This window comes from Mus caroli, chromosome 1 (genome assembly GCF_900094665.2).
Source record: "Mus caroli chromosome 1, CAROLI_EIJ_v1.1, whole genome shotgun sequence".
NCBI lineage: Eukaryota > Metazoa > Chordata > Mammalia > Rodentia > Muridae > Mus > Mus caroli.
This window is the reverse complement of record NC_034570.1, coordinates 89,598,248-89,612,485: the sequence shown is the minus strand read 5'-3', so window position 1 is coordinate 89,612,485 and position 14,238 is coordinate 89,598,248. Positions and strand designations below refer to the sequence as shown.

Here is a 14,238-nt window from a genome sequence, read left to right as displayed (position 1 = left end):
GTGTATGCAATGGTGTCAGCGTTTTGAAGCTGATTATGGGATGGATCCCTGGATATGGCAGTCTCTAGATGGTCCATCCTTTCATCACAGCTCAAAACTTTGTCTCTGTAACTCCTTCCATGGGTGTTTTGTTCCCAATTCTAAGAAGGGGCATATTGTCCACATTTTGGTCTTCATTCTTCTTGAGTCTTTAGTTAGCCACTAACTCACCTTTTCTGTGTTTGATGACACAAGTTGCATGTCATGTTTAACAGCTGGGCCTGACTGTCAGGTTGCAGAGAACAGCTTGGCAAAGGCTTGTAATATATGGTAGATTCGTGGCATGCCTTTAGTAAATGACTTGGTGATATTTAATCTATTGCTGGGACTTGATGGCATAAGATATCTGTTAGATTCAGTATATCTGGTCTGATGTTAAGACTCTTCATCCACTTGGAGTACAGTTTCATACAGGGTGACAGATACGGATCCATTTGCATTCTTGTACATGCAGCTATCTAGTTTTACCACCACAATTTTTTGGAAATACTGTATTTTCTCCAGTACATAGTTTTAGTTTTTTAGTCAAAAGTTCAATGTTTGTACAACATGAGTCGTCAGTCTGATTCCATTTATGAATGTGTCTTTTTAATGCCAATACCATACATTTTGTATATTTATTTCCTTTTATTAAGTTATTTACTTTATATCCCAATCACAAGAGTTTGCCCTCACTCCACTTCTCCCATTCCCTCCCTTTCCCCTCTCCTCCATCCATACACTCCTCTTCACTTTCTCTTTAGTATAAGACCACCCATGGATGTCAACCACCCTTGGCATACCAAGCTGTAGTAAGACTAGATGCATCATCTTCTACTGAGGCTAGAAGAGGCAGCCCAGATAGGAGAAAGGGATCCAAAAGCAGGCAATGTAGTCAGAGATAGCCCCTGCTCTTGCTTTAAGAGACCCACATGAAGACTCAGCTGCACAACTGTTATGTATGTGCATAGGTCCTAGGTCAATCCCTTGCATGTTCTTTGTTTGGGAGTTCGGTCTTTATGGAGCCCTATCATCCTCATAGATTTCTGGGAAATTCTGATTCCTAGGTTTGTAGTTTGACCCAGAGATGCCCTGTTTTGATTTCATTTCTCTCTCTCAGTTCTCTCTCCCTTTGTCCTCCTACCACCTCATCCCTACTGTTCCCATTCCAATCACTCCCTCACCCAGTCACCTTTCTTTACCTCTCCCCATGTCTAATCAATTTCCCCTTCTCAGTGTGATTCAAGCATCCTCCCTTGGGCCCTCCTTGTTACTTAACTTCTATGGATATGTTGTTTGTGGCATGGATATCCTGTACTTTATGACTAATATCCTTACTTAAAAATAAGTATATACTGTGTGTATCTTTCTGGGCCTGGGTTACTCATTCCGGATGATACCTTCTCATTCCATCCATGTGCCTACTAATTTTCATCATTGTAGTGACTACAACAGGTGAGTAGTATTCCATTGTGTAAATGAATCACATTTTATTTATCCATTCTTCACTTAAGTGACATCTAAGTTGTTTCCAGTTTCTGGCTATTATAAGTAAAACTGCTATGAATGTAGTTGAGCAAATGTCCATAGTTGATCAGGTGTCCATAGTTAATGAGAGTGGAATGACTTTTGGGTATATGCCCAGGAATGGTATAGATGGATATTGAGGTAGGTAGAGTCCCAATTTTCTGAGAAACTACAAAATTGGTTTCCAAAATGTTTGTAAAAGTTCCCAACATCATTGGAGTAGTGTCACCCATGTTAAACCATCCTCACCAGCACGAGCTGTCCCTTGAGGTTTTGATCTTAGCTCTTCTGGCAGGTATAAGATGAAATCTCACAGTTGCTTAGATTTGCATTTCCCTTATCAATAAGGATTTTGAACATTTCTTTAACTGCTTTTCAGCCATTAGAAATTTCTCTGAGAATTCCCCATTTAGATTTATTACCCCCCCTTTTTAATTTGGTTATTTGGTTTGTTGATGTTTAATTTCTTCAGTTATTTATATATTTTGGATGTCAGCCCTCTATCAGATGTGGAGTTGGAAAAAGAACCTTTTCCCATTACGTAAACTACCATTTTGTTTGTTTGAAGATGTCCTTTGTCTTACAAAAACAATTCTGCTTTATGAGATCTTATTTATTATTGATCATAGTGCCTGAGTTGTTGGTGTTCTCTTCTGGAATTTGTCTCTTGTGACAATTCATTTAAGGTTATTCCCTTCTTTCACCTCTATCAGATTTAATGCATCCAGTTTTAGGTTGAGGTCTTTGATTCATTTGTAATTGAGTTTTGTACAGGTTGATAAGTAAGGATCTATTTGTATTCTTCCACATGTAGACATCGAGTTAAACCAATACCATTTGTTAAAGTTTTCTTCCTTATATAGTTTTATTTTCTTTGTCAAAAATCAGGTCTCCAGAGGTATGTGGGTCTATTTCTTGGTCTTCGATTCAAATCTATTGATAAACCTGTCTGTTTCTGTACCAGTACCATGCAATATTTATCAGTATTGCTCTATAGTCCAGCTTGTGGTCTACTTCCTTAGCATTATAGGGGTATTTAAATTTTGGTGTGTGGTGCCTATCATGAAAATTATCCATTTCATTTAGATTTTCCAATTTTGTGGAATACAGGTTTTTGAAGTAAGAACTAATGATTTTCCTATTGACTATAATGTCCCCCTTTTCATTTCTTATTTTTTAATAAACATTTTTTTAGATTTATTTACTAATTTAGTATTAAGTACACCCACTGTAGCTGTGTTCAGACACACCAGAAGAGGGCATTCGATCTCATTAGAGATGGTTGTGAGCCACCATGTGGTTGCTGGAATTTGAACTCAGGACTCTGGAAGATCAGTCAGTGCTCTAAACCGCTGAGCCATCTCTCTAGTATCCTCCCCCCCCTTTTCATTTCTGATTGTGTTAATTTGGACATTCTCTTTGACTCTGTTAGTTTGACTAAATATTTGTCTATCTTGTGGATTTTCTCAAAGAGCTAGCTCTCTCATTGATTCTTTGCATTGTTCTCTGTCTCTAATTTATTGATTTCAGCCCTGAGTTTGACTATTTCACACCATCTAATTTTTTTCTATGTGTTTGCACATTTCTTTTCTAGAACTTTCAGATATGTTTTTGAGTCACAAATATGAGTGCTCACTAATTTGTTTATGAAGGCCTTAGTGTTATGTACTTTCCTCTTAGCAGTGTTTTCACTATGTCCCATAAGAGTGGGTATGCTTTGGACTCATTTTCACTGAATTATTGAAGTCTTTAATTTCTTTATTTCTTTCTCGATCCAGTAGTCATTTAGTAGAGAGTTGAGACAGGCTTTCTCTGTGTTGCTCTGGCTGTCCTGGAACTCACTCTGTAGACCAGGCTGGCCTCAAACTCAGAAATCCACCTGCCTCTGCCTCCCAAGTGCAGGGATTAAAGGTGTGCGCCACCACTGCCCAGCTGAGTTGTCCAGTTTTGATGGGTATGTATGCTTTCTGTCATTTCTGTTGCTGTTGAAGTCTAGCTTTAATCCATGGTGGTCTGATAAAATATGAAACGTTATTTCAATTTTTTTGTGAATCTTTTGAGACTTGCTTTGTGACTGAGTATGTGGTCAATTTTGAAGAAAGTTCTGTGAGGTACTGAGAAGAAGGTATATCCTTTTGTGTTTTGCTAAAATATTGTATAAATATCTGTTAACTCCTTATTAGTAATAACAACTCTCCATTCCATTATTTCTCTGTTTAGTTTCTGTCTGGATGTCCTGTTTATTGGTGAGAGTAAAGGGTTGACATCTCCCACTATCAGTGTGTGTTGCTCGATAAGGGAATCTGGAAATGAAAAATGTAGGAATCCAAACAGAAAATACTGAGGCAGGCTTCACTAAAAGGATACAAGAAATGGAAGAGAGGATCACAGGCATCAACAATATGATAGAAGAAACAGATATATTAGTCAAAGAAAAAAATAAGTCTAAAATATCCAGATACAAAACGTCAAGGGAATCTGGCACACTATGAAAGGGTCAAGTCTAAGAATAATAGGAATAGAAGGAGAAGAATCACAACTAAAAATCCCATAAAATATTTTCAAAATAAATCATAGAAGAAAAATTTCTAAACAAAAGAAGTATTGCCTATTAATGTACAAGTATATAGAACACCAAATAGATTGGCCCAGAGTGTTTCCTTGCCACATAATAATCAAAACATTCAACATGTAGAACAAAGAATGAATATTAAAAGATGCAAGGGAAAATGTCCAAGTAACATATAAAGGAGACCTATTTGAAGTACACCTTACTTCTCAATGAAGACTCTAAAAGCCATAAAGGTAACATACATGCTACAGCGTATTAGACAGCACAGATGCCAGATCAGAGTACTATAGCCGAAAAACTTCCAGTCTCCAGAAATAGAGAAAATACTACAGTAGATGACAAATGGCAAACTTAAACAGTATCTATCTATAAATTCAGCACTAGATAAGTGCACTGAAATTTGGGGCACGAGGAGGAATCTGCAGTACATTTTGAAATACAGTGTGGCAGTTTCTCAAGCATTTCCTTTCTTCAGACACTCTAGCTGTTTAAGGTCTTTGTGTCTCCACCTGAGTTTGAGAATATTTCCTCTGAAATACAAAACCAACCAAAAAATAAAAATCCATTAAAATGTGATTAGTATTGCATTGTATCGATAGAACACTTTCAGTGATACACCTATTTTCACAATATTAATTCTCTTAACTCATGTACACAGAAGTCAACTCAGCTTTTACTAGTTTATTTTATTATTTTTTTCCAATCCTTGGTGATTTTCTACTTTCTAATGTTTTGTGTACTTCATCATAGTGTCCTTCACCTTCATTATATTTTCCCTAGGCTCTTTACACTTTAGTGCAAATGAATAACTGAATGTGGTTGTTTTCCTGATTGCTTTCTCACTGTGCTTTGAATTGGTTCTAGGAAACTTACTAATCTTTTTTTTATTAGTATTTAACCTTTTTTTACAGTCAAGACTTTATCCCCTTCCCAGTCCACCCTCTGACTGTTCTCCATCCCACACCTCCTCCCCCTGTCTCCAAGAGGATGCCCCCATTTCCATCCCCATCCCCACCCAACCAACCTCCCCACTCCCTGGGGCCCCAAATGTCTTGCGGTTAGGTGCATATTCTCTGTCTGAGTCCAGACCTGGTAGTCTTCTGCTGTATATGTGTTGGGGAGCTAGTATAATCTTTATATGCCAATTTTCTATTCTGCTACTTGGCCAAAAATACTTGTCATAATGTCTCAAGAGTTTTCAGATTGAGCCTGCTGGGTGTTTTTCGTGTAGATCTTATCACCTTTAAATATATTTGGATTTTTCCCCCTTTCCTATGTATGCCTTTCTCCTACTTGTTTTCCTCAACCAGCTGCTTAGGTTAGGACTAAGAGCTCTGGTGGAAGGAAGTATGCAGAGAGTAGACACTCATTTTAGGTTCTCAGTTTCAGAGGAAACACTTTCAGATTGTACGTGTTTACACAGTGTTGGCAGAAGCTATCGCTTTTGACATTGATGATATTTAAGTGTACATGAGTCTTTTGATACCACTTTCTTTGGGGTTTTACTACAATGAGGGGTGGAGGCTTCACTCTGAAACTTTTAAAAACAATTGATACTTTTTGTGTTTTTGTCTTTGATTGTATTTTATATATCTTTTTAGCAGTTATTGGTAAGAAAGAATCTCATAATAAATAAAATATCCTCATAGTTACAGTTTTTTTCTTCTTTTATATTTTAGTGTGTCCCATGACATATTTTTTTAATTGTGTTAAAATTCCAATTTAATATTTTAAATTGTATTGTATATTTTATTGTCTACACGCCCACACAAATTATTAGGATTATCAACTTTGATAGACTTATCACATTATCAAGGTCTAGCTTTAGAAAATTACTTTTCTTAGAGCTAAAGGGATGGATTAGCAGTAATGAATACTTGTAATGAATACAGGTCTTTCAAAGAACCTGTATTGATTGGGTTTCTAGCATTCATGTGATGGCTCACAACCATTTGATTGTAGTTTCAGGGTCTCCAACAACTTCTTATGGACTCTGCATGTAGTACACTACAGGCATTCAGACAAAACATTCATATACATAACATAAAATAAATGCACATAAGAAAATGTTAAACTAGAAATGGGAATTATTTAAAGTAAACACAATTATTATTCTTGATGAGTTTGACATTCTGATAATGATCAAAGAACTTGTATTCATACGTCTAGTTGAAAAATCACTATTATATTCCTACCTTACCAGCTACTAAGCTTTGAGAGAAGCAAAGGAAACCTTAAGAAGACTGCAAATGGGCCCCATAGGAAAACTGGAAAGATCACAAAAAATACAAAGTATGCTTAGCACAAGGGACCTTGTGATGGCATGTGATATCAAGATTCCATGAATTAGAAAAACTGTGCAACTTAAAATACAATGCTTCTTGCTATAGAGGCCCAAGTGCAAAGACTTGAAGAAGCCTGAGAAAGAAGCAAGACTTGGGTTTTCCATGGGCAGAAATTAAATTGAAGAAAACTTGAAACAAGAACAAGCAGGGACACCTGGTCCATGAGTCATGTCACTGAGAGCTAACAACCAGCTCTTATCAGCAAAGCCTCCAAATTAAGAGTGACAAATTACAAATGAATGCAAATTTCAGAAAATTATCCCATTCTCACAACTAATTATGACTTGTTTTATAAGTGTGCCTGACTGAAATTTCCTCCTTTTCTCTATTCAAGGGTAAATGGCAACTTTCTTCTGTGGCAGTACAATTGGTTTGTTGGTTTTCTGTTTGCCACTCTGCTTGCATGGTTCACATTTTTCCCATTTTTATGTTTTCCACATCGTTTACCTGGTGAGTATCAAAATATAATCAATTTGTTTTAATAATTTATATCCTCAACTTCAATTTTCATAGCACAGATAAACTACACCTCTTTATGAATAGGCTTCACCTACTTGTATTGCTCTGTAAAAAGAAATATATGTTCAAGTATCCGTTTTTTTTGTTTTGCTTTGTTTTGTTTTTACCAAATCAAGCAATATCACATCCTAATATTTATGTACTACAGCTTCATTAGCATATATTTGTGTTACTCATAATTTTCTGTTAATATATCCTTTTATTTAAAGTGTGATATTGTTTTTTTTAAAGAAAGTATACACAAATCTGGTTTTTGAGTGTGTGAGTCAGAATTGTCTAGAGTAACAGAACTTATAGAATGAAATTTTTACAGAGGGGATTGTAGTGGCTATTCTTGGTTGTCAACTTGACTATATTTGGAATGAACTACAATCCAGAATTGGAAGGCTCACCAGTGACCCTTATCTGGAGGCTTGGAGATCCTTATCTGGATCTTGGTATGGAGATCTTGAGNCATAGTGGCTATGGATTCCAGAAGATTANATCTCCGAGTTTAAGGAGATTTAATCTGGGCTACACCTTTCATCTGGGATTAAAGGTGTGGTGGAACCTTCTGCTGGAGACAATATAAGGACATTGGAAGAAGGGAGTCTAGCTCTTGCTCCTTCGACTGCTTGCTGTGTGAGACTGAGTAACTGCTAGATCCTTGGACTTCCATTCACAGCTGCGACTGAACCATTGTTGGGAATTGGACTGCCGACTGTAAGTCATCAATAAATTCTTTTACTATATAGAGACTATCCATAAGTTCTGTGACTCTAGAGAACCCTGACTAATACAGGGATTAATTAGAATGATGTACAAAGTGGTCAGCTAATCAAAAAATGGACATCTTGAATATAGTCCAAGAACTCTGCAGTTTTTCAGTCCACAAGGTTGGATGTGTCAGCTTGTCTTTAGTTGGAATTAGAACCCTCAAGTAGGACTTTCAAATTAGTGTGAAGAAATGGACTTGCTATTGAGTGCAAGAGCAAGCAGGCAAAGAGCTAAAGTGGTCAGGGAGATGTCTGAACATTCAGTTACTGAAGAAGTACAAACGGAAATGAATGATGAAAATGTACAATGTACCCAAGCCTCTGCTACACAGCTGGAACAGTTCTGAGAAAGGAAAGCTCACGATTAACAGGACCTATGTTAAAACTCAAATAAACAGTTGTAAAAACATACAAATGGACAGTAAATATTTGAAAATTGATCAACATCCTTTCCCATTAAGAAAATGCAAATTAAACCTTTGCGTTAAACATTTAAACCATTGAAGTTCCATTTCAACTTGGTGAGAATAGCTGTAATCAGGAGAATTGTGCAAGTGATGATTGGGGAAATACAAACCCTTATTCTCTGCTGGTGACAACATAAACTTATACAGCTATATATAAACTTTAGAGGTTTCTCAAAAAATATGAAAATAAGGGGCTGGAGAGATGTCTTATCAGTTAAAAATGAATACCACTCTTGCACAGAACATGAGTTTGCTCATAACTGCTTGCACCTATAGGCTCCACAGGCAATGCTTATGAGTACATACTCATACACACAGAGAGACCATAATTAAAAATCTTTTAAAAATGTAAAATGAAATTACCATGTGACCTTGTTGTACCACTCTTCCATATGTATGCCTATAAAGTAAATTGTTTATCCTAAGTAGTCCCCAATAATGAGACAGAGAGACCAAGATTCATTTCCAAGGTTTACCTCAATATCTTTACTCTCTATGCTAATCTAATACTTGCACTTAGAGCCTTCCATTCTCCAGCTAATTTCCATCAACTTTTTCTTTTTCTCTCTCTCTCTCTCTCTCTCTCTCTCTCTCTCTCTCTCTCTCTCTCTCTCTCGCTCCTTCCTCTGGCTGCTGGAAGTCCTATCCTATTTTTTCTTCTGTCCAACCATTGAGTGATCAGTTTGATAAAGAATAAATAGAGAGACTAAATGGTAAGAATTGTTTACACAAACTTGAGACAGGATATTTTTGAAGAACCATAACAATAATGTGTGCATATTGAACCAATTATGAGGACAGAGAAATCAGTGTTTGAATCACACAAGGACAACTTTTTCAGAGTGCCCCAAAATGTTATGTCTACATATATTGGATGGATTATATCACAGAAATACCTGTGTACCTTTACTTGCTGCATCACTATTCACAGTAGCTAGAAAATAGATCAAATCTAGATGTTTACAAATAGTTTAATGGGATTAAAGTATGGTACCTATGTGTTGGGAGCATGAAGGTCCTTGTACACACAGGTCTCTGGGCAAATCAGGAATGTTAAGCATGTAGGACTGACTTCTCAAAGAAATGGGAGAAGTTTTTCCATCCACAAAGTTGGGAATTGGAGGTTATTAATAGCCTGGTGATCAGTATTACCTGTTGAGCCAGGCTATATTAAGCTCCTACGTGTATGTGAGTACACCAACGCTGTCTAAAGACACCAGAAAAGGGCATTGGATCCCCATTACAGATGGTTGTGAGCCACTATGTGGTTGCTGGGAGTTGAACTCAGGACCTCTGGAAGAGCACTCAATGGTCTTAACTACTGAACCATCTCTACAAACCTACTAAGCTTCAAAAACAAGGACTGGAGGTGATTAATACTCTAAGTGACTCTTACATTATCTTTATAGCCAGGGCCTCCCCAAAGCTTCCATAATGAGGATCTGAGATACCTAAAAGTCTAAATGATTTTCACATTATCCATATTGCCAAGAGATTCTCTAAGCTCCCACCTCCAGGACTAGAAGTGGTTAATAATCAAATTGAACTCCATGCTGTCTGTACAAATGAGAACAGGACAGACTGTTCCTTAGACCCTTGAATTAATTAATACAGGTAGTATATCTCCAGAACCCATCATCTTGGGAGAAATGACAGGTACCCTGATGTGGTTTGGATTCAATTAGAGCCTCCTTGTGCATAATGGATTGTGTTATACCAGGAAACTTTTTTCAAATTATATTGTGTTTAAATATGCTGACAATAAATTGCTAGGCATCAGACTTTCCGAGGTTAATCCAGGTTGACAAAGCCAATTTGAATTATTTGCATTCCCACTGTATCATGGTTTGTTTCTTTGCCTGATGCAACAGGAATCCCTAGACCTATTTAAAGTGGAATTTTATTCAGCTAAAAATAAAAATTAAACCATAAACATTTTAATAAAACTGATGAAAATGGAAATTTTGTTAAGTCAAATCATCAAGACTCTAAAAAAATCAAATGCCAAATGTGTTTTTCATCCATATGTAGAATGCCAATTTAAAAGTATGTATATCTGTACACATATGTGTGCATGTGCATGTACATGCATTCATGTGTGTATTTGTGTGTTCATGTGTAGGATAGAGGGAGGGTTGTAGTTTGACAAGATGATCATGTGAGTGTCTAAAAAGAGCTTAAGGAAGCTGCACATGCAATTATGAAATACAGAAAATACATAAGCAAAACATGAGAGTTGCAGGAAATAGAAATCAAATGGAAGGGGTGGTGGTGTATGGAAGAGCAAAAGGGAAAAGGAATAAGAAAGAACAGAACTTGGTCACATATGTGTGTGAAAATAAAGTTACAAGTTGATCACTCTTTATACTAACCTAAAATGTTTACACATAACTGTAACACCTTCAGCAAACAGAGAAATGCCAGTTGAAACTGTTTTGAGATTCCATTTTCCACCATCTAGAATATCTATCATTAAGGGAGGTCCCAATGACACTTATGTGACCATCAAGTGAAACCTTCATTATTGTTCCTGAACGAACAACAACATCCATAATATAAAAACATCATAGAAACCCAACAACAAATGACTCAATAAGCAAATTGTGTACCTGAGTGACACTTTACTTAGATGTAAGGAAAACGCATAACACTTGCAGGAAAAATGCTGAGATGGCATACACTGATGGGACCTAAAGGGAGAACAGGAGCTATGTGGGAACAAAAGATAAAGGGGCTGGGAGAGGTCACTGAATAAAGGCGTGTTAAGGAAGGAAAAGAGTAATGATAAATATGGACATGAAAATGTTATAGCTACATTTACTACTACTATTAGTGCTATTACATTATTACTATGTACTATTACAAAAAAGTAAGTTCTCATTTGGTAGTGCCTTTCATTACCACAAAATACTTTGTGATATAAGACAGTATTTGTGTGTGTGTGGGGGGGGTGCATTTTAAGGCTGTGCCATGTTATTTATTGAGTTTGGCTGTTGAGTTCTACATTACATTAGAACTAATTAACTCAGCACCACTGAAAATTAAGAAACCTAGTAGTAGTAGAAGAAATCCATAGTGGTTGACTTCAGAATTGGGCAATGCAGACTTGAGAAATTACATAATCAACTTCTACAGCAGTGTCTTTTGCAAAGCATTGCTGTAGAAGAATTTGCATTCTAAAACATACATTGGTTTGGGTTTGTTTAAAAATAACTCTCTTGTATTTCCACGAACAACTTGGATTACTACAATGTGTACAAATACATGATTTATATTTTCTTACCAACTTAAACATAATCATAAAACTATTTTATTGATAACCTCTAGGTGCACACAAGCTAAAGCTACAGAAAGTAAAGGACCCTCTCTCCTTTTACAAGAAGCTTAAGAATATGAAATATGGATATAATTTACAGGATTTGCTTCATGCTCTTTGGGTATAGTAATATATTTTTATTTAAAATGTTATACATTTTATTTAAAATATTTTACAAATCAGTTAGGTTGACCTGTTTAATCTTCATATAGTGCTAAGCAAATAACAAAAATGTTTCCTAAATTTGGGTGAAAGTTTTGGGGTCTCCTATTAGATTAGTTTTGTCACAATGGAAAGAAAGAACCCCTTATTTGGTATACCTAAAGACCTGCCTAGTGCTAGTAACAGATAATGCCACAGCCTTAAGTTTGACTTGTTTTTTTTTTTTAATTGATTTTATGTAATTTTGTGTTTATTCTCTCTGAAGAAATAAATATGACAATTAACAAAATGATATGAATTGGAAGAACCTGGGTCAACATATCCTCTCACACTCAAACCCACAAATCACAATATTGAATACAAAATCCTTTGTTTCTGTAGGTGAGAAACACGCCTCCTGAAGTAACAGACTCCAGGATTCAGAGAAAGCCCCTTCCAATACTGTGGTCTTACTTTGAATGTTCTTTATTCTACTTAAAAATTTCTTTTTGGCACAAAGATTGCATGGTTGTAATTATCATATAGAGTGTTTACTCATGTCTACTGAATTTTACACCCTGAATAGATCTTCCAAAAGTCTTCAAAATATCAATTGAATTTTTCTTTTTTAAATAATTTTACATTAGATATTTTCTACATTTACATTTCAAATGCTATCCTGAAAGTTCTCTATACACTCCCCCTGCCCTTCTCCCCAACCCACCCACTCCCACTTCCTGGCACTGGCATTCCCCTGTACTGGGGCATATAATCTTTGCAAGACCAAAGGCCTCTCCTCCCAATGATTGCTGACTAGTCCATCTTCTGCCACATATGCAACTAGAGACACGAGCTTTGGGGGGTACTGGTTAGTTCATATTATTGTTCCACCTATAGGGTTGCAGACCCCTTCAACTCCCAATTGATTTCTAACTCACTTTAGAATTGCATCTCTATCTTCCCAATTTCCGATTATTTTCACTTTCCTGGAGATATTTGTTTGTTTGTTTGTTTGTTTGTTTGTTGCTTATTGTCCTACTCAAAATATCCCATTTCTTTTAAAATATTATTTCAAAATTAAAGTATGATGTGGCTCTTCCCTCTTTCCATTTCTTCCCTCCTTCCCTTTCCATGTATCCCCAATCCTGCTTCTCTCCTGTAGAGAAAGAGCTACAGGCAATTAAGAAATCTTGAGAGCAAGAGAAATAACCTTCACTAGGGAAAAGATCCCATTACTTTAAAAATATTTACTAGTGATTTTTTTCTGCTTTAGAGAACTCTCAGTATCTTTCCCTAGATGGTTTGTTATTTGTGTTGTTTGTTTGAAGGTGGATTGGTGTCCCTATCACTCCACTGGAGGACCTGTCTAACTACTGGAGTTCATGTTTTTATATTTGGAATGAGTAGACTTAGTGGAAGTACATGTGAATTTGTTGAATTCTTTCAAAAATAAGTGGATATATTATTTTAAAAGATTTATTTTTACCTGCAACTATTCTTCAAATTCTCTTTATTAAATCATGAATCCTTTGAAGTAAGTGATTATATGTCTGTAAGACTTTAGATTTTTGGGGGGTGGGGCTGGACAATGCATTCTATCATGACAGAGAAGGCATGAGCTATAGGCAGGTATATGAGAGGGGAAACATGTAAGTGAAATGCCTTCATAGTATCATGACTTGTTACATAAACAGAAAGGAGAGAGAAAGTAGTGCCAGATTATAAAACTCAAAGTTGTCCTTGTGGGGGCATCCTCCCTGGTAACCGTTCCTCCCCACAAAAGATCCAAATTCCCTCTAAGAGCACCATTAGTTTAGCAACTAAGTGGGCATGTGGGGAGAATTTTATATGTAGACTGTAGCATCATTTTAACAGGGATAAGAGGCATCTCATTGTAGCTTAACAAATTTCCTCTCCTGAAGCCCCCTATTCCATCCCCCTCCTCCTGCTTCCATGAGGGTGTGCCCCCACCCACCCACCCACNCCTGCCTCTCTGCCCTCCCATTCCCCTTCATCAATCTTTCATGGAACCAAGGACCTCTCCTCCCATTAATGCCCCACAAGGCCATCCTCGGCTACATATGTGGCTGGAGCCGTGGGTCCCTCCATGTGTACTCCTTGGTTGGTGATTTAGACCCTGGGAGCTCTGGTTGGTTGATATTGTTGATCTTCCTATGGGGTTGTAAACTCCTTCAACTCCTTCAGTCTTTTCTCTTAACTCCATCATTGGGGACCCTGTGATCAGTTCAATGATTTCCTGTGAACATCTGCCTCTGTATATGTCAGGCTCTGCAAAGTCTCTCAGGAGACAGCTATTTTACATTCCTGTTAGCATGTACTTCTTGGCATCCACAACAGTTTCTGCATTTGGTGACTGTATATGAGATGGATCCCCAGGTGGGGTCAGTCTCTGGATAATCTTTTCTTCAGTCTCTGCTCCACACTTTGTCTCTGTATTTGCTTCCGTGAGTATTTTGTTTCTTTCTTCTTCTTCTTCTTCTTCTTCTTCTTCTTCTTCTTCTTCTTCTTCTTCTTCTTCTTCTTCTTCTTCTTCTTCTTCTTCTTCTTCTTCTTCTTC

The 14,238-nt window shown here is 36.8% G+C and overlaps 1 protein-coding gene across 1 annotated transcript in view; it reads left to right on the top strand.

The window, feature by feature from the left end:
• Slco6a1 (solute carrier organic anion transporter family member 6A1) overlaps positions 1–14,238 on the top strand; it is a 71,349-nt gene that overhangs the window by 11,907 nt on the left and 45,204 nt on the right. The window contains exons 5-6 of the mRNA XM_021161990.1: positions 6,797–6,912; positions 11,531–11,640. Coding sequence (XP_021017649.1) covers positions 6,797–6,912; positions 11,531–11,640 — 226 coding nt within the window. The remainder of the gene's footprint in view (positions 1–6,796; positions 6,913–11,530; positions 11,641–14,238) is intronic.